General features: G+C 40.4%; 8 protein-coding genes across 11 annotated transcripts; 4 read left to right on the forward strand and 4 right to left on the reverse strand.

The window, feature by feature from the left end:
* Positions 1-72: 72 nt before the first annotated feature.
* Positions 73-5802, forward strand: LOC122616746 (involucrin). The gene is made up of 4 exons (XM_043792302.1): positions 73-183; positions 3000-3244; positions 3311-3520; positions 3579-5802. Exons 2-4 carry the CDS (start codon positions 3162-3164, stop codon positions 5722-5724), a joined length of 2439 nt encoding a protein of 812 aa, XP_043648237.1. The 5' UTR covers positions 73-183; positions 3000-3161; the 3' UTR covers positions 5725-5802.
* Positions 324-1452, reverse strand: LOC122616747 (uncharacterized protein C16orf52 homolog A). The gene is made up of 2 exons (XM_043792303.1): positions 1284-1452; positions 324-1211 (listed from the first exon to the last, which is right to left on the reverse strand). Exons 1-2 carry the CDS (start codon positions 1387-1389, stop codon positions 811-813), a joined length of 507 nt encoding a protein of 168 aa, XP_043648238.1. The 5' UTR covers positions 1390-1452; the 3' UTR covers positions 324-810.
* Positions 5803-6020: 218 nt separating the features above from the next.
* On the reverse strand, positions 6021-7640 carry LOC122617337. Of its 3 annotated transcripts, none has more exons than XM_043793165.1 (3): positions 7297-7339; positions 7162-7232; positions 6021-7091 (listed from the first exon to the last, which is right to left on the reverse strand). In XM_043793165.1, exons 2-3 carry the CDS (start codon positions 7173-7175, stop codon positions 6107-6109), a joined length of 999 nt encoding a protein of 332 aa, XP_043649100.1. In that variant the 5' UTR covers positions 7176-7232; positions 7297-7339; the 3' UTR covers positions 6021-6106. The 3 variants fall into 3 exon arrangements, with proteins under 3 accessions (XP_043649100.1, XP_043649101.1, XP_043649099.1); XM_043793166.1 differs by having other exon boundaries at positions 7166-7232; positions 7297-7314; XM_043793164.1 differs by lacking the exon at positions 7162-7232 and having other exon boundaries at positions 7297-7640.
* A 181-nt stretch (positions 7641-7821) lies between these two features.
* LOC122616883 lies at positions 7822-9849 on the forward strand. Its single transcript, XM_043792467.1, has 2 exons — positions 7822-8485; positions 8553-9849. The coding sequence occupies exons 1-2, from the start codon at positions 7924-7926 to the stop codon at positions 9776-9778; spliced, it is 1788 nt and encodes a 595-aa protein (XP_043648402.1). The 5' UTR covers positions 7822-7923; the 3' UTR covers positions 9779-9849.
* Positions 9818-10771, reverse strand: LOC122616884 (N-acylneuraminate cytidylyltransferase A). The gene is made up of 4 exons (XM_043792468.1): positions 10687-10771; positions 10445-10635; positions 10185-10389; positions 9818-10117 (listed from the first exon to the last, which is right to left on the reverse strand). The coding sequence occupies exons 1-4, from the start codon at positions 10758-10760 to the stop codon at positions 9841-9843; spliced, it is 747 nt and encodes a 248-aa protein (XP_043648403.1). The 5' UTR covers positions 10761-10771; the 3' UTR covers positions 9818-9840.
* Positions 10772-11395: 624 nt separating this feature from the next.
* LOC122617287 (flightin) lies at positions 11396-13146 on the reverse strand. The gene is made up of 4 exons (XM_043793085.1): positions 13027-13146; positions 12237-12500; positions 12005-12160; positions 11396-11933 (listed from the first exon to the last, which is right to left on the reverse strand). The coding sequence occupies exons 2-4, from the start codon at positions 12494-12496 to the stop codon at positions 11801-11803; spliced, it is 549 nt and encodes a 182-aa protein (XP_043649020.1). The 5' UTR covers positions 12497-12500; positions 13027-13146; the 3' UTR covers positions 11396-11800.
* Positions 13147-13868: 722 nt separating this feature from the next.
* LOC122615872 (neuronal calcium sensor 2) lies at positions 13869-18858 on the forward strand. Of its 2 annotated transcripts, XM_043791037.1 has the most exons (6): positions 13889-13952; positions 15366-15423; positions 16262-16822; positions 16892-17035; positions 17505-17633; positions 17747-18852. In XM_043791037.1, the coding sequence occupies exons 3-6, from the start codon at positions 16712-16714 to the stop codon at positions 17921-17923; spliced, it is 561 nt and encodes a 186-aa protein (XP_043646972.1). In that variant the 5' UTR covers positions 13889-13952; positions 15366-15423; positions 16262-16711; the 3' UTR covers positions 17924-18852. The 2 variants fall into 2 exon arrangements, with proteins under 2 accessions (XP_043646973.1, XP_043646972.1); XM_043791038.1 differs by lacking the exons at positions 16262-16822; positions 16892-17035 and having other exon boundaries at positions 13869-13952; positions 17747-18858.
* Positions 13869-19786, forward strand: LOC122615871 (neurocalcin homolog). The gene is made up of 6 exons (XM_043791036.1): positions 13869-13952; positions 15366-15423; positions 18873-18972; positions 19030-19148; positions 19214-19402; positions 19462-19786. The coding sequence occupies exons 3-6, from the start codon at positions 18903-18905 to the stop codon at positions 19654-19656; spliced, it is 573 nt and encodes a 190-aa protein (XP_043646971.1). The 5' UTR covers positions 13869-13952; positions 15366-15423; positions 18873-18902; the 3' UTR covers positions 19657-19786.
* Positions 19787-19989: the final 203 nt, after the last annotated feature.

Here is a 19989-nt window from a genome sequence, read left to right on the forward strand (position 1 = left end):
GCAGACCTCGAGACTCCGCTGAGATCCCTTCTCCAGTGTGACTTCAGTTTCAGTTGCTGTCGCGACCTTCCAAGTGGCGGTGTTCCAATGAATCCCAGTTCCTCGCAAAGATACATATATTTTTTTATGTTTCAATATTGAATGTGATCAATACTCAATTCTTTCGTGTAATCGCGAATACACGTAAGTTCCTGTAAAATATAGAAGCAATTTACATATCACGTAATTGTTGCCTATATGTCAATGCGTTTCCGAAGAGGAGATCCACATTAATGAAAATATCAAATCAGCACACACTTAAACAATTTCTGAAAAGCCCGTTTATTTTGGAAGAATCTAAGGGAATATCAATTTAAAATTCAGACTTGAGGACAGGAATACCGTATGTGTCTTAAGCTATTGAGCACACAAAAATACATGTTTTTTCAGTTGAAATACAAAATGTGTATTCGAATAACAAAATATTACTAACTAAATGATCTTAAAGCTACCCTTATTTCTTATATATGATCTAGTCTGGATTACTAAGCATTTATTAACTAAAGATTATCTCTCTCTTAGGATAAAATCAGGTTTAACAGTAAAAAAATGTTAGAAGTTCACTAGGATAAGGGCTTGGGAGATTCGTATAGTTCGGATTCGAGTTTCTAGCTTATTTTAGCTAAATTAAATATGTTAACTAAGATACAGAGTTGTAATTTCACCCTACCAACTGAGAGCTAAAACAATAAAGGAAAAACAAAAGGTATAACAAATCACAGAGCCAACTGCAAATGAAATCAGGAATCTAACAATCCCATGGCCACGTCTCTAGAAGTGCGGCAGGCAGACCTTGCCGGCGAAGAGCTCGGAAACGACGGTGATCCACAGGGCTAGGACGAACATGATATAGGAAATGCCAATCTTGAATGTGTTGGGCAACTGGTAGGCCTGTCCGCCGATCTCCTCTACGTGGAATCCCAGCGGGAAGACCACGGCAGCCATGCAGAACAGCACCATGGCCGTGAATCCCACCCAGCGGGCGTAGGGAATCACATTCCGGTTGCAGGAGGACGATGCCAGCAGGATCACGGTGGTGGTCACGCAAATGCAGCCCACAAAGATGCAGATTAGTGCAATGAGCCATTCCGGTTGCAGTTCGGGAGTATAGCACACCTGGGGTCGGTTATATAGCGTCATGCAGGTCCACATCAGTCCCAATCGGATGTCACCTGCAAATATCCATGTACGTTTGTACGTACGTTTTATCCAGCAACTGGCGCCTCCGCGTTTGCCATACTAACCCGTTCCGGACTCCGTGATGATCCAGTCCGGCAGCGCCAGACTCACAATCGCAAACACATCGGCCGCCATGAAAAGCGTTGCACTAATTGTAGTTAGTTTGTCCATCCTGATCCGGAGTTTTGTTTTTATTCGCTAATTTATGTTTGGATTTGTCTTGCTTTTCTACTGCCCTCAATACACTAAAAAACACCAAACGGCGATAGCTGTGTATTTTGCTATTTATATTTATCGAAAGAACTAGTTATTGGAACTAGAAATACAACCAGTTCACTGCTGGCGCGCAAATTTGAACTAGATTTGTAAAACATTTTCTTTAAGTTCTGATAAATGTTGATGATAGAATTTGATATAACTTACCTTACACGCTAAGATACCCATCAATTATTATATTTCCAAGCCCTGATTTAGTATATTTAATTCATTGCATATATTTCCTAAGCGATATTGCAAGCTTTATAACGTTTTTGATTACTGAATTTATACTACTTAACATTTGAAGAGGTAATTAAAACTATTTTAGTTTTCCATATTGTTCGACCAGTGCACCCTAACCCCAAACATTATCGAGTATTAATTACAAATTAAAATTGTGGCTTAAAAAGGTGTGGAAACGTCTTAATGCAAATTACGCAATTTTAACAGCAGAAATCTGGGCATCTTTCCAATAGGTAAAAGAGCACTTTCTCAGTTAACAAGATTGATTAGGAAGAATAAATCCCAAGCAGATCGTAAATGCTTACAAAAGTAATCTAAAGCAGTGGCAAAAGTTCATGAGCCACAAATTTTTTCAACTGCTATGCACTTGCATAGAAACTGGCTGCCTCGCGTAGAAAAATAAAGTTAACATTCCAATTATAAGTGAGGGAATTGAATGTGGCCACGTCACATTCACCTGGCCGCCGCTGACGTGTCCTTAGTGTACTTAGTTCGTCCAGGTTGACCCAGGTTATGTGTCCGGTCAGAACTACAAGCGGGGTGGGTTCAGTTCAGGTGGGTAGGTGGATTGGTGGCATAGGTGGCCCGTGGCTATATCTGCCAAGTGAAATCTATTGGGCAAGCCGGCGGTGTATGCCCCATAATTGCCTCTCGGGAGCTTGTGGGTCTGGCTTTTTTATCGCCTGCGGGCCATGTAATTGTCGTATTATTATTAGCAAATTTCATTTGCATTCATTCACTTTTCGGATGTGCAACGCAACATTTGCGCGGTTCGGCTATCCTCCGGCATTGGATTGGATTGGATTGGATTTCGGCGCGACGCCCTAAGCAGGAAACTCGATACCAACACGTAGTCCTGCGGAGAAGGGTTAGCCACTAATGGAGATTTGTTTGTTGATTAGTTCGATTCCTGTTTACAAATGGATCTAAATTATGCTGGGCTGTGATATCGGGAAATTTGATTCATTTTCAAAACATACTCGTATAAAAGTGAAAGAGTAAGCGATCACGTAAAGAAATTTTGTCGTTTTTGGTCTCTTATCCACGATCTTACCGAAATAACTTAAAAAAATATATGTATATATTTTGTGTTATTACTCGTAAGCTTGAAAATATTAAAATTTTAATAAAATTTTTAAAATAATTTTCTTACAATATAAAATTTTGTATCTCAACTTTGACGTATATTAACAAAATATATTTGTAAATAATTTTTGAGTCCAAAAATTCACAGCCCATCCCATGTTTACTAATTTAACTCCTCAATTTTCTATTTACAGTGAACAAGTTTTGTCGAAAGTCAATTAAAGCCACCTCCGCGCAATCGGAAAGCCTAAACCAGCCATCGTATACCACAGGCAACAATTGCTACGCTTTTGTATACAATTTTCAATTATATTAAAGGAAAGGGAAAGCTGCCTGCTGGCAGTTCTTAGCACGACATGGTCGTGTCCGAATCAGAATCCGAGTTTCTGTCTGAGTCCGAACCACAACCTATGAGTAAGCACCAGGCAGCAATCGACGGGTAAGGATAATACCTATAAAGCATCGTTTTAGCACCATAGCACCACTAATGTGTTTTTTTACACAGAAATCTTGAAAATTTGCTTAATAGTCGTGCTGATGAAGAGGACACTGAGTTATGCCCTGATAGCGAAGATAATCCAGAAGGTACCAACCAAGAAGTCCATAGTCCAGAGAATGCAGAACATCCGAAGGTCAATCTAGAAGATATTAGAGGTCCAGCAAAGGAAGATATCACCAGACCTCTTGTCCTCGAGGAAAGACACTCGCTGTCCATGTAAGCCCCACCTAATTCGTATTTACATGCTCGTTTTAATAGCACTTTTTAATCCCAGAGCTGAAACAAAAAAGCGCAGAGAGAGTGTATTTTCCAACGAACTACTGTTCATACCCAAAGAACTCGCGCGCAGTGAACTTCAGCAGCGCACAAGGACACTAAGTAGATACGCCAAAAATCGGGAATACCATCTGCGAATGCTGAAATTTCCGGTGGGATCGGGTCGCCCTCGATACGTGGCTAAGAAAATGAAGGAGGCATGTCACCCGAGATACAAAGAATGCGGCAATGATCCCGAAACTACCAGCATTAAAGACGAAGAATTTATTGATGAGCCTCTCGAAGTATTTCAAAATGCTAGCGAGGTACCCCTAAGCATGCCTGATTTGGAAGCAGAAATTGGGGGAAAGGACCAACTATGTGATGATGAAGAAGTTAACATTATGTTGTGCGACTTTGTCAAGGAGGAAGTTCAGTCTGATTCGGATTCGGATTTGGAAAAGATTAACCGAAAAATCCTCCAGAGCCAGCGTGAAAGTGTTATACGAACTAGCAGCTCAAAACGCCAACACTATCCCTACTTTTCCTGGCACAATCCGGATCGGGAGTATGGGAATTTGAAGGTAGAGATTAGGGAGTCATGGAAAAGGGAGCCGGAAATCCAAGTGGGCTGCTGTGAGGAGAATAGTTCACATCTTGCAGAGTGCAAGACGGAAGTCGAGGAGGAAGTGGTCGAGGAAGCGGACGAAGAGGTGGAGGAGCAAGTGAACCATACCCAGGAACTAGTAAATCGGGAACGGGTTGAACCACCATCAGATAAGGAGCCTCAGTTACCTCAGCCACCACAGGAAATCGACGCCTTTTACTCTTCCACGCAGAGCCAGTTAACCCAAGAAGTTCGTCCCGCAGTTGCTGAAGTGCCTGTACAAGACCTGGCTCCCGTAAGATCGGGATCCCCTGAAGATTTTGGGCAAACAACACTACGTCAGCAGTTAATTCATCACATTGTGCAACCGAATGTATGCAACGAGCAAGCATACCAATCCATCACTTGCAACAATAACACCGTCGATCGAGTCAATCAAAATCTCAGACCACATCCGCTTGTAGATGCTTCCGTGGCCCACGAGGCAGCCCTCCAATGGCATCCGCAAAACGCTGAGAACTACTCGAACCAAAATCAGGTATTCCACAAGCAGCAGCTGCACATCCAAAATCAACAATACCTGCAACATCAATTTAAACTGCCAGCAAGTCAACAGCAGCATGAAGCTATTTTCCAGCAACAACAGCAAGCAGCGGAGGACAAACTGCAGCAGTTGAGGGCCATGTACCAGCGGATCAAGAGCCGCGAGAAGGATCAACTGCATCACCTAGGCAAGTCCTTGAAGAAGATCCTGGATGAGCGTCTGATCTGCGAGCGACAGCATGCGGAGGAAAAGCGATTGTATTTGCTCAAAATGGAGCAATTCAAGAAAGTGGAGGAGAAACTGAAGCTGGACAGGGAGCAACTGCAGCGCCAACTGAGATCCGATCTGACAACTCTGGAGCTGAGAATGGCTGACCAGCAGCGCCAGCTGGAGGAGAAGGCTTTGGCCTGGTCCTGGCAGCACCAGCAGCAACTGCAGCAGCAGCAACAGTTGCAGCAGCAACATTTGCAGCGGCAACATTTGCTGATTCCACAGCAACAGCAACCACAACAGCAGCTGCAGCAGCAGCACTTTGTGCATCAGGAATCCCATATGAACTCGGAGGCCTATATGATGCAGCAACACTCCTTCCTGTGCGATCCATCATACATATACTCAACTGCCTATCAGGAATCGGTGGTGTATCAGCAGCGCATCCAAGCCTACCATGAGCAGCAGAACTACCATGCGGCAGAGTCGCGTACCACAGCCATTGAGTTGCAGAGAAGATTGCTCCTTCCGCCGCCTCCGTATTGCCAATCTAGCAGCAGGACCTGCACTGAAGTTAGCCCACCATCCCGGAAAGTGAGGCGTAGTCGCACAGGGATTTCCGAGCAGGGGTCGGATCCCTATCCTCGCCAGGTGAGAAGTCCCTTGCCACCCGCTGTACAGATCTTGCCCATCCACAGGAACCCGCAGTCCCAACCCCTTGAGCCCAGAAACGACCACTTCGGAATGAACTCTGTGATTAACAATTACGTGGCTAATTTTATGAACGTGCAGGCTGATCGATAATTACTTTTAATTTTACTTAATTGTGTAAAGTATGTTACTTGTGATATAAGAATTACTAGCTGCTGTGTAAACTGTATATAAATCAAGCAACCTCTCTATAAAATCACTTTCTTTGTATCCGTACGTTTTTTTGTATGTATCATACAGTATTTATAAGTAGGTATTAAAATATTATAAGCTAATAAAAAACCTTAAAGGTACCAACTCTCCTCATATTACAAGAATAAATTAAATTCAAATTGTTAGTAGATTAATAACAATACTTGCATTATCCAAAAATGATACTAAGGGCCAGCTGCTTTTAAAGTCTTCGAATTTTATTACACTTTCTTCTTTTACAGGGTCGGTGGCTTCTTGTCCCCTTCTCTAATTCAATCCCTCCTTACCGACCATCTCTCGGAGGGTTTCGCACCAAGCCGGGATGCCAGAAGCAGTTGGAGCAGTTGCAGCGCGGACAGTGCCAGCAGTTTCCGCACTTCATGCACACGTTGCCGGCCACATGTGTGGGGGTCGCAGAGCAGGGGGAAGGACTTGGAATGGATCCTCCACTGTCCCACAGATCCTTGTTCCGGATACAGGACCGACTGCGCTTCGGACTGGCCGAACGAGCTCTGGGCAGCCCGGCTGGGGAGGCAGATGTGGCTGGTAGGGATGGCGACGCAGATGGTTGTGATGGTGAACGAGTGCAAGGAGCTGCCGGCGGACAAGGAGCCTCTCTCTTCGCAAAACAGGCTTCTGGCTGATCTAGAAACCTAACCGTGGGCGCATATAGCTGGAAGGCCAGAGGCTGAGGCACCTGCAGATCACAACAGGAGCTCTCCCGTTCCTTCCGCAATTCGGCCAGCAGGCGGTTGAAGGACAGGTCATACTGCATCAGTTGCTGCATCGGCAGCTGCGAGTCCTGTGCGGGATTCGTCAGCAGCTGCTGTTGCGGCAAGGGATGCGGCTGGGCCAGCGGAAGAAGGTTCCAGGATTGCGGAACTGGAATCAGGTTGCACAAATACACGGGCTGATTTGGGCCACCATGAGAACTGGGTGTTGCCAGGCAAAAGATCTGCGGCATCACAGGGGTTCCTTGAGCCACCGGTAGTTCCTGTCGATGAGATCTTGATGGTTTTGGCTGCGAATCGTATACAGCGCATGGTCCTCCGGTGGGACAGCACTGGCCATGAAAGCTGCAAGCAGAGGGCTGGATGGGATTTGGAAGCGGAGTTGGATATGGATTGGCACTAGGACTGGCTGTTGCTGGCTGGCCAAACCTTTCCAGGCCACCGCCTGCATTGAACTGGGTGCAGCTCGAGCAGATCATATGGTTCTTGTATTCATCCAAATTAAAAGAATTGGGTAGTGGCACATTGCAGTCAATGCTGGAAAGGAAAAAAGTTAAGAACGAATCACTTCCCATTGAATTTCATAAATGATTACATATATACATACATACATGAGTACATATATTACTGTTCTTGTGCTTAAAACGTATTTTAAAATAGTCTACGGTCTGACAGGTACTACAGTAAAGATATCATTTGGCCCAAAAATTTTATTAAATTTGTTATATATATGTTTGCCTACCTCAAACCTTCTGGACACTCGGTGACCAGGCACATTCCCAGCCGCGGGGGCTCCACTTCGGATTTGGAGGACACATTGTTCGTCGACAGTGGATCGTGGGACATAGTGAACTGATGCTGTGAGTTTCCCTGCGACTGTAGGCCATTTGCGTTTCCATTTCCATTGGCGATCAGCTTTCCCGACGAGGTTGCATTGCATCCGTGCTCACAGCTCTCCGTGCAGAACATCTTCAACTCTTCACCACCCGAAGAGGCCAACTCCCGGATATAAAAATGTTGTGCATGTTAAGGCACAAAAAGTGTAGGAGTGTTTGACAACATAAATCTGAGAGATACTGATTGACACCAAACTTGCCTTTCCTGTATATGGTTTGATTTATATAAAAATAAATAATCTGATCTAGATCATACCATATTTTCATATGCTTTAACTATTCTTTTACATGTTCGTCAACACCAATAACTTTTGGTTATTCCATGCACATTAAGGGAATCCTATTATGAATGATTAGTTCGGCTTAAGGTTATTTCAAAATTGACAGTACATTTATCGCCTGAAATACTTTTAAATATGCGTTAGGAAACATAAGCTCCACATCACCCGGAAAATACATCAAAATTCAGAGAAATGGAGGCCCAAGGCGAGAATGAATCATCGGGGCAAACGGCCAAACCAAATGACGGAATTGAAACGGTAGCCAAATGCTGTTTTTTGATAAGCGTGGGAAGTGATGGTCTCATTGAGATTAGCTCACTTAATCATGAAAGCAAGAATCCCCAAAGCGAAACGCACAGTAGTAACTCCCCACTGATGAACGAGTCTACGGCAGCCAAGAAACAGTGCATAGCTGTGCTTAAAGGGGATTCAAATGACATCGATGATGATTCATCCGAAAGCCTGGAGAAGAGCAAGGATGCAAAGTCCATAGAGGAGATAAAGAAAACCGAAGCATTGCCGCCTTTCGTAAAAATCTGCAACAAAGATCTGGCAAATAGGCCTTCTTTCGTGGTTCTCGAGGATGCTTTGGCTAGGACCAGGATTAAGCAGGACATGGAGCAGTCGAAAGAAGACCAATCTGTAAAGTGTCAGGCTCAGCAGACCTCGGTTTCCTACTCCATTTCTAATTCAGGATCTCAGACTGATAAAGCTTTTCCGCAGTATCCAACCACAAAGAATTGCACCCAGAAAGGTAATATAATCAATATTATATAATTGAATTTCTTGAAATTCTTGTCCTTCCTTTTTTATATTACTAGGTAATACTATACCGTCCGCTCGGAAATTATCCCTGCAAACTGCCGCCCAGGTCCGCCAAAAACTGTCCAATTTACGTCGAGAGCAAACGCAACCGCAGGGACATGCCCCACTGAATGAGCAGCAACAACACCACATGTCCTACCTGCAACACCAGAACATGCAGCAGCATGTCCTGCAGCAGCAGCATATGCCGCAGCAGCAACATCAGCATGTGCCGCAACATTTGGCACTGCACCAGCACTCCAACATGCGAGTTCAACCGACCAACAACCCTCCATATGTGACCATCAGTTTTCTGCCCATGGACCAGACGGGGGCAGCATCGAGTGGTCTTGCGATGTACCCTGGCCAGCAGTTTCTGTGTGCCACGCCGAGCAACATGTCCAGCTGCTCCTGCTGCACGTGCAGCAGTTGCTGTCCGTCAAGGACAACTCAAGTCTGTCAAATGCAGATGGGCAATCAGTATCAAAGTCCAGCGAACGGAAGCAACTGCTGCATGCTGAGGCCGGAGAGTTTTGCAAAAGGCTGCTACAATGGTGGCACATCCTGCTGTCCTTTGTCGAATGTGGAATCGCATCCTTGTATGGGATTCGGTGGTCAGATCAGTCAGCACCTGATGCACCCAGTTCTCGGAACCACTTGTCCGCTGCAGCAACAGCAGCCCAATATTCCGATTTCGGGAGGATTTTACCACTGTTGCTCGTGCCAATCCTTGTGCAACCAGTGCTCCCAATGCAGGATGCACGCCCAACCTTGTTGCCACTGCCTAGGATTCTTCAACAACCAACAGATGTTCCAGTCGCAGCAGCAGCAACAGGCACAGAGTGCATGCTGCCCCTTGAAACCAAACCAGCGCCGCAACTACCCATCCAAAGAGAAGGCACAGAGGTGCAGCGAAGGTTCTCCCAATCAGGCCAGAATAAAGAATATATTCAACAAGAAGCACCAGGCTCAGGAGAAACCCCAGGATACCCAAGTCGCCCAAGACAGTCAAGCCACCAACAACATTTCGCCTTTGCCCAGATCCGTTGGGGGTACAGCATCTGTGAGGACTAATCCCAGCCCAAGCTCCCTGTATGTCGCTCGGTTTGGCAGGACTTGCTTGATCCTGAGACCCACCAGCAACGCCCACATGCCACGCCTCTTGACAAGGCGAATCAGTCGCTATACCTCCGTGATAGCCTGGCCAGCCAAAAGTTTGAAGCCTAGAATAGACACAAGCTAAACTACATAATCAAGTTATGATTTAAAAAAACGCACAATATTTCGAGTTTGCAATATATATTTCTATAATTCCGTTTTTGTTTCACTACTTAAAATGTACTTGGCCAGAGTCAGATCATGGCCTGAGTCAATTTCCAAACTGTCCTTGGCATCGATTTCCACAATGGAGCACCTACTATTTTGTAGTAACCCACTGTTCACCAATTTCCTCCTCGAGAAATAAAACATTCCTGTTTCCACTATATCGCCCTGCCAATCTTGGCGTCTTGGCCTGGCACTCAAGTCGAATTCCGCTGGCATCAGTTCGCCATCGACCACCTTCCATCGCAAGTAATGTGATCTAAAATAGGTTCATGTTCGAAACTGAATTCTTAAAACTTATAGGGATACGATAGGACACTTTGTACCTCTTCGCGGCGAAAACACAGTCATGTGACTCGAACTTCCGAACTGCCTCTTGAATGTATTTGGCTCTCAGGAACACGGATGTGCATTGAAATAGAGCAAAGTCTTGAATGCTCCTATGAACATCTAGAAACTCTGAAATCGCGTGAAGGGAAGGTGTATCATCTCTGGCGAATTTCTCAGGACGACGATGTATGATGGCACCATCTAGAGTGTTTAAAAATGTAGAGGCCAGATTCCCAATAATGTAGCTAATACTTACGTTTTTGCGCTTCGATGGCGATTCTCTTGTCATCTGTGGAAACCCAAATATGTTGAAAGCAAGTCGAATTTTTGATGGTCATAATTGTGCGGGCCAAAAGAGATGAACCACCAACTTCAGCCAGGTTTTTCAGCTTAATGCCTTTGCTTCCTCCTCTTGCCAAAATTAATGCGTGAATATCATTATCCAGACTAAGAAAAGCATTTAACTAAGGTTCTAATATATTTGTATATTTCACTCACCAATTTTTCGTGCACCCGGTTTCAAAAAGAAAAAGTAGTGAAATAAGAAAAGTCGCCGGTTTCAGTTTTATCATTGCGCTCTGCTTCTAGTTCTGGTCGAAACAAAAATAAAAAGAAAAATCATGGCTCCCAAATGAGATCTTTTTATTGGGGTGGACCAGTGAGAATACATTAACTACATAAAACAAAAAAAATTATAAAAAAACATAAATAATTAAAATATTTTTCATGATTTCAAATTATGCTTTTCTGTTTTGAGTTCTTTATACATTTTAGCCTTTAGCTTGGGACTAGTCCACTCTAAAATGTACTCGCACTAATTCAAACGCACACAATAGCCCAATTTACCCTATTATGTGTTATTAGGTGTTGTGTATGGGATTTATGCAAGTACACACGTTATGCGGACTTTGGACTACTCTGATTTTTATCGTTCATAGAGGTCAGTGCTCACCAGTCGTCCACCAAGGTGGGTTTATACTTTACTTTCTTTACTTGGGACTCGGATGGGTTCAAGGAATAACCATTTTCTTGAAAGGTGTCACATCTTAAGAATTGGGTTTGTCATTCGCTTTGCTGTGATGAAATGGGATATGCGTAAAGTTTTTGCAATGCCATTAAAATATGCCCATTTAAATTCTTAGAATTTAGATACAATTTTACAATACCTAAGCCCCATGTTTTGAAGAGCAAACAAAGAAAAACAACGGAGTTTATAAGTTTTATTTATTGCACAGTTTTTATTTTAAGCTTTACAATATAAATTAGTTTTTTAATTTATTCACTTTGCTAAAAATGAAGTAAATAACCTTAAAAATACCATGTGTTGAGAGGTAAGTTGTGTTAATATATTTAAATAAGTATTTATAACAATATATTAACAGAAATTACGCATGTAAGAAAATATACAATATTTGTTTTCTTGAAAGGTGTCAAAGAGCGTAATCGAGCCCACTTCATAAGGCAGATACAGAGTTTTGAGATGCGCAGATATGCAAACGATTACTGACTGACTATACGTACGAGAATGGATCTTTTAAAACTGGTTCCCCTTTATATAACTACGAGTGCTCATCTCTTGCGACGGTTCTATGGGTACATTTAAGTGCGCTTACTAAAGGACACTGGCATACCTTTGGTTAATGTATGCCTTGGTGTGGTAATTATAAGTTCTTATGGAGGCCGCCAGTGTTTGAATTAGTTGCTTGTCCCTCTTTGCTGGTGCATAGGAGTCAATGTCACTGCCACTGAAGTTATACGAAGGTAAATAAGTAGATATTAAAAACTACACAAACTCATTTGGTTAACTTCTCCCCACCTGATATTTCGTGTGCGCAGGACACGCTCCGCCCACGTCTGTGGTCTTGGTATTTCCCGAGCCACTCCAGTTTGTTTTTTGTCGATATAGTCAATTACATCATCGTAATAGTTGGTTCTGTAGTTGTACATATATTTGTATTGCAGAAATTTCGGCCTGAAAAAGTGCAGATTGCATAAGATACAGTGCAGTAGAGCACAGTCCAACAGTCCAAGAGGATTGGAGTACCAACCTGACCCAGTGCCGGTAGAGCTGCACCGGTTTCCTGTATCCGTCATCTTCTGGCGGAGGCGGCGGTGCTTTTATTTCTTCTACCTCTTCCGGAGCAACCTCCTCGTTGGCCGGAGTGCCAGCCACGACGCTATCAGCCTTGTGATCGGATGCCACGCTCGGTGCTTTTGAGGGTGGAGCCGGAGTGCCCGCCTGAGTGGATGCCGCCTTCTCCTCCTCGCCGCCGTCGTCGAAACCCCATGGATCTTCTTCGTCTGCCATATTACTGAAACTCAAATCGTTCAATACTAATACATCTTTCATAGACCCGGTCCCTAATAGAATATCACTTTTCATATTCGATATCTAGGGATATTTAGTCAGATACATCCCATCATTATATCGCAGTGGGAATTCTTTTAATTATATCCCAAATATTTTAAATTTTCATTAAACTTTGACCCCTTCAGGTTGCATAACATTGCAACACAACCTACATAAATTGCAATTCCGTTTTCAAAAAAAACCTTTTTCCGTAGTTGAATTCAGGGCGCCCAAATATGTGGCGTTCTAAAACGTTTCGAATTCAGGACGATTTAAATGGTTCAATGCATTAAAATCTATATATAACGAGTTACATCATTCGTCGTTCTTATTGTAGATTTATAGAAGTATCTCTTTAAAAGAGTCAACTAATATCTTTTCAAAGGACCCTGTATCATGGACTTATCACAGACGGGCAAGGGATTCACATTGATTTTTTCCACCTAGAACTAGGATATTGGGTCCACTAGAAAATTAAGCGACCATACCTTTACTATAGTGTTTATACTGATATAAAAGAAAAAAGACTAAATGATCGAACTGCTGCTCGAAACAAATGCACTTAGAAAACTTAATCTAAATATATCGAGAAGCAGAATCTATATACAAGGGTTGGCATACGTACTCACATACTACATTTAATTGGCCGAATCGCTATTAACACCTATGTACTAAATAGTTTCACATTTCAACCTCAAAAGTTCCGGAACAATGGGATGTTAGTAATCAGATTAAAATTGAGAATTAAAGTAAATCTTTAAAGCTCTATTTCAAATATGTATTTCTTTATACGAATTTAATTTAATTTACTGATAAGAGTCGTCTTTATAAACTAAACTAAACTTAAAACCAGTACTTGTTAATTTTGTTTCAAACTTATTTTACATAAAACAAATGGCAATTAAAATAATAGTTGAGTATATTAAAAATAAAGAGAAATATACATTTTGATTAATAAAATGTAATACTTTCATTATAAAAGCAATACGAATTTGAATGGTATAAAAACCGTTACATCATAACAGGAACGACGGAAGTGGAACACTTTTTAATTGTATGTATGTAGCTCATATCTACAAATTAACTAATACTCCGACCGTTTTAAGATTCTTATTTAAATATATATATATAATTTAAGGTAAAGGTATGAGATCTGTTTTGTTTCACAAACTATTTTGTGTAACCGGCGTGAAAACGGTCTCCCTAACATATCGATACACCAAGAGCAAAACAAGAGCAAGTAGCATACATCGATAAAGCTCAGAAATATATCGCTTCCAGTTAAGCCACCCCTAAATTTGTTGTATTGATTGTGTTTTGGTCGAATAAGTTTATTGCATTTGCGAAAAGTGGTATTGTTTAGCCCAGCGGGTAGCAGAAATGTGCCTAAAATCAATGTGTCATTTTCGCTCAGGTAATAATCGCACCCACCTCCCACCGCGGCAGTCAAAACCCGAATGGTTTGAGCTATATACACACTTTAGCCAATTTTGCGTGCATATACTGCATATGCGTACATATGTATATGTACATACGCACCTGAGTACATATGTATGTAAATATCAAATCAAAAATAACAATTTGGGGCGAATTTGAGTGAAAAATAAAAAGCGAGCAAGTAGCAAGTAAACCATTTTCCTAGGATATATTTTGAGGCCAAGTGGACCATGTGACAAAGGCATGCACACACGCACGCACATATGGACAAACAACAAACTACTTTATTTAAATCGAAAGCCCCAGCAGTTCGAGCCGGTTATATTAATGCATTTCGATTTGAATTCGAATTCGAATTGCAATTTTCGCTCCAAAAACTGTCAATTTATGTAAGCGACGGGTGTATCGAGAATCCGAGCCCCACTGGGAGTTAAACGCGTGTAGCAAGTTGGACCACCCAGCCTTTGCAAAAGAACCCCCGCCTAAACCGCATACACTTGGAAAACGATGTGGAATATTGGTGTGCAAGTGCCAGCTTTTCCCTGCTGTTCTCTGCTATTCCCTGCTCCGACCTCCGGGGCTGCCTACTGGAGCCCAACCCGATTTGGTGTGAATATTATATGCAGAATAAAAAGGCCATAACACCAAAACTCTGGGAAGGAGGGGCAGGAAAAAAGAGGAGGCGCGGGCCGTGTTTCCCCACGTGACACGCAGGCGTATGCGTGTGCCAAAAATTCCATTAATTCGTATATTCAGCGTATATTCATCGCGAAAGGCGATTTCAAATTGCACTGGCTTCCCATTCGCATTTCTTGCCCAAAGTATACCAACCATTTAGTAAAACTACCGCTGATTGTGACCCTCAGTGCCATAGCAGCCTTGTTGCCAACATTACTTTCTAAATACGTGTTTAAAATGAGTTTTAAGGCTCCTTCAGGAAGCGAACTAATTGCTTTAAGATTGACCGTGACCTTAGCCATTTTCAACGCTCTACACGCTTTTCCTTTGGCACGCATTTGCACAGGGCAAAGCTTTAAGTTAAATTGTTTCAAAGCTACTATTCTGAAATTATAAAATTGAGAGTACAAAAAACACTGTACTTGCATATGTCATCGGATCCGAATGGAAATTTAATCGCTGCTTCACTTCTTGGAGTTTCTTTCGCATCCTTTAATTGGGTTTTGTTGCAAGATTCACCAATAAGAGTTATTTGGAATCTTACATCATTAAATTATCGACATTAAGATACTTGCACCGAAGTTTTATACTCTTGTATTACATACATATAAACTATTATTTCCATTAAAATATTTGGTTGTTCAAAGCGAAAATATTAAATGTACAATCGGATGGTGATTTTCCAGTAATCAGCCTTTTTTTATATTTTCAGCATATTAGCCTCAGGAGGTAAATAATGCTTTGACCTGGTCGACGAAAATCAAACTCATGTAAGTAAAGGAGTCAAATAAGAACTCAAATAAAAGCCTACCAATAATATTTGTGCCTAGCTTAATTATAGCCTAAAATGCATGACTAACCCAATACTTAAGCAGCCAATTAAACAAATATGATTTGTAATAAATATCTTCCAAATGTGTGTGTAAACCTTTAAAATAATCAATCATACTAATTGATCATGTTTAATACCCATTCGGATTTTATAAAACGAAGAATATAATATACCCTTGCAGATGATTTTCTTTTTATTTGATAAAAACGACTAACTCCACAAACTGATGGAGCATATATACACGGTACGAGTATTTACTCACTACCCGTTGGTGCAAAATATAAAACACTTTTTAAACAAACGGAACAAAGTCTACTTTCATTTATCGTCGCTCTAATTCGAAGTAATTGTTTCGTGGTTGTGCGAAACTAAAACATTGCTCATCGTTTGCACTTTTCATTGATCTTTGCTATCTCCAGAATGGCATTTCGCTTTTTCTGATGTGATCGCAGTTTGTGCGGCGGTTCGTTTTGGCGGTGAGGTAACCGCTCTTCGTGGGAATTGTCTGATACAACCTTTTAATTTGCAGCTCTGCATCGCTTTTTGTACGTTTTCTAAACTATAATACCCAATAACATTGAAGGGTAACTGAAAAAAGTTACATTTTGCCTGAAATCTTTAAGAGCTCATGTATACTTATCCAAATAATGAGTGGACAGCAACAAGCTATTTTGCAATAAACTGAGAAAGCTTTTACGCTGAGCAATAACCTTTTGGGAGAACTTTTGTAACGCTCATTAATTTATGTTTCTTACCCAAATTATTTTACCTTTTAGCATATAGCATTTTCAAATATAAATAGCTTGATTGTAGGTGAACGTGGCAACCCTGCTCCCCTTTTAAAAAAGTCCTACCGTGTACAGAAAATATGGTTAACCAATAATCGTCATGTATAGAGACAATTTCCGCGCATGCGCCTCAACCATTTGATTAGTCCTTCAGTACACATCAGGTTTGAAATATACAAGTTAATAGTCAAGTACATTTTTGCTTATTATTATCAAGAAAAATTTATAAATGAGTCGCTCGTTCAATCATCATTTGTTCGTGCCACAATTCATACATATCGTTAACGTAATGCTATACAAACACAAATATTGATTTGGAGTTTTTCGGTCCACAAATAAACATTAAGTCAAATGTACAGACCAGGCAAAGCAATTTAAACAAAGAAAAACACTAAATAGAAACCAATAAGCTCCTAAAAAGTTATAAACAGTGAAAACATGGGGTGCTTAAGTAGTAAAGACCGTTTAACCAAAGAAGACATGGAGTTCTTAAAAACGCATACGAGATATGACGAAGCCACAATTAAAGAGTGGTATAAGGGATTTAAGGTGAGTACAAATATTACCACACCAACGGAAAAGTCTCAAACTATGTACGTTCGTCCCTTTTCTATATAGCAAGATTGCCCCAACGGCCGATTGACGCCTGCTAAGTTTGTCGATATGTATAAAATGTTCTTTCCATCCGGAAATGCGGAAGAGTTTTGTGACCATGTTTTTCGTACATTCGATATGGACAAAAATGGATATATTGACTTTAAGGTAATTCTCTTTGATTACAAATTTCTCTCGATATTATATTTTCTTGACTTGGACATGGCATACCACGGTCTACAGTTGCGTTATAAGTATTAAAACTATAATTTAATTTAAATTATTTTAATGTTAGCATTTCAAAGTTAACTTGCGGAGATACCGTAGGTCCTTTATGCTATGCAATACTGAGGATTGTAGAGACTTTCATATCTTCTAAAAAATCCATTTGTACATATTTGGATGTCCCCATTCGTCAATTGGGATGATCGCATGTATACCGTCTATGTGATGAGAATGCAGATTGTGTTATTATTGTATAGCTATGCCAATTGTGGGCCCCTTCGCGCATGGTACTTTAAATACTAAATAAACTAAAATAATTGATGCATCCACATCTATTGTGACGACAATTCCCTGTAGGCCACTTTGCTGATTTGCATACTTGTATTTTACAATAACCCTCTTGTCTTTCCAGGAATTTTTACTCGCAATAGATGTAACTTCAAGCGGAACACCGGAGGAAAAGCTAAAGTGGGCCTTTAGAATGTACGATGTCGATGGCAATGGTGTTATAGACATACAAGAAATGACCAAAATTGTTCAGGTAGGAACTGAGAAGAGTCACTAGAGAATTCTCAACGAACGATTGATTTAATAATGCAATTATTGCCCTGAGGAGGTGGAGAGAATTTTATTAATGTATTTTGGTTCTCTCAGGCAATTTATGACATGCTAGGAGCGTGCTCATCTAATCGTCCAGCTGATTCAGCAGAAGAAAGAGCAAAAAATATTTTTGCAAAAATGGACGAAAATAACGATGGTCAATTAACCCAAGATGAGTTCTTGAAAGGATGCTTGCAAGATGAGGAGTTGTCAAAAATGTTGGCACCATAAACAATTATATCCTACAATATGTGTGTATTTGATGAAATCAGTAATGAAATGTATAAATACTTAATTTATATTTCTTATACTAAAATTAAACTACTATAAAACTATGCAATCATTAAACTATTTTCAGTGTGTCACTCAAATTAATACATTAAAATTTTTCACCAGATCTAAAAACATGAATCGTTTGAAAATTTTCCTTTTCGTACTTGCATTATTCACTCATTTCTAGCTGTCTTTTTTAGCCTGGTCTCCAAGGCCTACCAATATATTTTATGTGTTTTAAAAACTAGCTGCAACCGATGATTGGACGCTATACGAAACGGCAAGGAATTAAAAAAAATGTACTGGATACATGTTCTAATTTGAGTAAAGCGTTTTATGGGAAATTCGATATAACATTGTGTTTCTATTAATATCTACTTTTATAGTGTCTAATATAAAGGCAAATAGATTTAGCCCGTTGTTCAACGTCACTATAGAATTTAGAAAACTTAGCCCTCGAAAAAAATGTTCATACTAGAAGCTCGTTAAATTCTATTCTTCGGGTATTTTACTTAAGTTTCTTTTTTTTTTAAATATAATAGTAAAGTGTTTAGATAATTCTAAAGAACGTTAACTGTGAGAATATCTTCACCTCCCCACTTGTAATGCTTGATTGTAAAGTTGCGTGCTTTTTACCATTTGGCGGACATATCCAAGTATTGATTACATATACAGAATTTCTCGTATCCATACGTTTATATTTTAAAATAGATGTTTAAAGTATTTTATTCATAAAGGTTTACACTGCAAGATGGTATTACAACAATATCCATTGGCTATTTGCTTAATTTGGCTGTACATTACAAATCTGTCTGCAAGGGTATTTAATCTTCGGTACCCGATGAATACTTTTCCAGAATCGTTCAATATATAGATGCTAATTTGATATATTATATTGCTTTTCAAGATAACTGTATAATGAAATTGTTCTGCAACAATGGGAAAGCAAAATAGTAAACTAAAGCCAGAAGTTTTGGAGGATCTCAAGCAAAACACAGAGTTCACAGGTAAGTAAATATCTAAAACTGGTTAGTTGTTCATTTCAAACAAATTTAATGTTTTAGACGCTGAGATTCAAGAATGGTATAAAGGCTTTCTTAAGGACTGCCCTAGTGGTCATTTATCAGTAGAAGAGTTTAAGAAGATTTATGGGAACTTTTTCCCATATGGTGACGCCAGCAAGGTAAGAGCTTTGCCCACGTCTGTTTTTGAATTTAAATTGAAATTGAAATTTTATTTTATTTTCAGTTTGCAGAGCATGTTTTTCGGACATTCGACGCTAACGGCGATGGCACTATAGACTTCAGAGAGTTTTTGTGTGCACTTAGTGTCACATCTCGGGGCAAACTCGAGCAGAAACTCAAATGGGCATTCTCGATGTATGATCTTGATGGAAACGGATACATATCGCGGCAGGAAATGCTAGAAATTGTTACAGTACGTTTCTGCTTCTCTACAAAAATCAAAATGTAATCATTTACTCTTTCTTCATTTAGGCAATATATAAAATGGTCGGCTCGGTCATGAAAATGCCGGAGGATGAGAGTACTCCTGAGAAACGAACCGACAAGATTTTTCGTCAAATGGATCGAAACAAAGATGGGAAATTAAGCTTGGAAGAGTTTATAGAAGGAGCCAAAAGTGATCCATCAATAGTTCGATTATTACAGTGTGATCCACAGTCTCATTAACTTAATTACTATTGAAAAGCAAGCAATAATCATTTAAACGTGTATAGAGTAATTGCGAATTAAATTGTTTTGTTTCAGTATGGCCATTATGTATATTTCTTTTTAATAATAAACAATTCTTATAATATTAAATTATATTATTAAACAATATCTATTATGACCGTTCCAAAACACCCATGTTGAGGTTTTAAAATTTTCATAATAAAATGATCATAAACAAAGCGTTTCCGTTTCAGTCAGTTTATGGGACGCCACAAGGTGTAGGTATTAAAATAATGCATTTCCTATCCAGATGTAGCTTATTCCTCTACTTTTTATCCCACATACTACAAA

Source organism: Drosophila teissieri, chromosome 3L, assembly GCF_016746235.2.
Source record: "Drosophila teissieri strain GT53w chromosome 3L, Prin_Dtei_1.1, whole genome shotgun sequence".
NCBI classification, from domain to species: Eukaryota; Metazoa; Arthropoda; class Insecta; order Diptera; family Drosophilidae; genus Drosophila; species Drosophila teissieri.

Bases quoted from the DNA above. Each gene is read 5' to 3' on its own strand.
- LOC122616747 (XM_043792303.1), bottom strand. From the start codon at position 1,389: ATGGACAAACTAACTACAATTAGTGCAACGCTTTTCATGGCGGCCGAT. The intron at 1,212-1,283 runs GTTAGTATGGCA...GGATATTTGCAG, and splicing joins CATCACGGAGTCCGGAACGG to GTGACATCCGATTGGGACTG.
- LOC122616884 (XM_043792468.1), bottom strand. From the start codon at position 10,760: ATGATAAAACTGAAACCGGCGACTTTTCTTATTTCACTACTTTTTCTT. The intron at 10,636-10,686 runs GTGAGTGAAATA...TGCTTTTCTTAG, and splicing joins ACCGGGTGCACGAAAAATTG to TCTGGATAATGATATTCACG. The intron at 10,390-10,444 runs GTAAGTATTAGC...TAAACACTCTAG, and splicing joins CGCCATCGAAGCGCAAAAAC to ATGGTGCCATCATACATCGT.
- LOC122616746 (XM_043792302.1), top strand. From the start codon at position 3,162: ATGGTCGTGTCCGAATCAGAATCCGAGTTTCTGTCTGAGTCCGAACCA. The intron at 3,245-3,310 runs GTAAGGATAATA...TTTTTTACACAG, and splicing joins CACCAGGCAGCAATCGACGG to AAATCTTGAAAATTTGCTTA. The intron at 3,521-3,578 runs GTAAGCCCCACC...TTTTAATCCCAG, and splicing joins GAAAGACACTCGCTGTCCAT to AGCTGAAACAAAAAAGCGCA.
- LOC122616883 (XM_043792467.1), top strand. From the start codon at position 7,924: ATGGAGGCCCAAGGCGAGAATGAATCATCGGGGCAAACGGCCAAACCA. The intron at 8,486-8,552 runs GTAATATAATCA...TTATATTACTAG, and splicing joins AAAGAATTGCACCCAGAAAG to GTAATACTATACCGTCCGCT.
- LOC122617337 (XM_043793164.1), bottom strand. From the start codon at position 7,523: ATGTTCTGCACGGAGAGCTGTGAGCACGGATGCAATGCAACCTCGTCG. The intron at 7,092-7,296 runs GTAGGCAAACAT...TTTCCTTTCCAG, and splicing joins GAGTGTCCAGAAGGTTTGAG to CATTGACTGCAATGTGCCAC.
- LOC122617287 (XM_043793085.1), bottom strand. From the start codon at position 12,496: ATGGCAGACGAAGAAGATCCATGGGGTTTCGACGACGGCGGCGAGGAG. The intron at 12,161-12,236 runs GTTGGTACTCCA...GCACTTTTTCAG, and splicing joins CTCTACCGGCACTGGGTCAG to GCCGAAATTTCTGCAATACA. The intron at 11,934-12,004 runs GTGGGGAGAAGT...GTATAACTTCAG, and splicing joins CTGCGCACACGAAATATCAG to TGGCAGTGACATTGACTCCT.
- LOC122615871 (XM_043791036.1), top strand. From the start codon at position 18,903: ATGGGAAAGCAAAATAGTAAACTAAAGCCAGAAGTTTTGGAGGATCTC. The intron at 18,973-19,029 runs GTAAGTAAATAT...TTAATGTTTTAG, and splicing joins GCAAAACACAGAGTTCACAG to ACGCTGAGATTCAAGAATGG. The intron at 19,149-19,213 runs GTAAGAGCTTTG...TTTTATTTTCAG, and splicing joins CATATGGTGACGCCAGCAAG to TTTGCAGAGCATGTTTTTCG.
- LOC122615872 (XM_043791037.1), top strand. From the start codon at position 16,712: ATGGGGTGCTTAAGTAGTAAAGACCGTTTAACCAAAGAAGACATGGAG. The intron at 17,036-17,504 runs GTAATTCTCTTT...TTGTCTTTCCAG, and splicing joins ATGGATATATTGACTTTAAG to GAATTTTTACTCGCAATAGA. The intron at 17,634-17,746 runs GTAGGAACTGAG...TGGTTCTCTCAG, and splicing joins AAATGACCAAAATTGTTCAG to GCAATTTATGACATGCTAGG.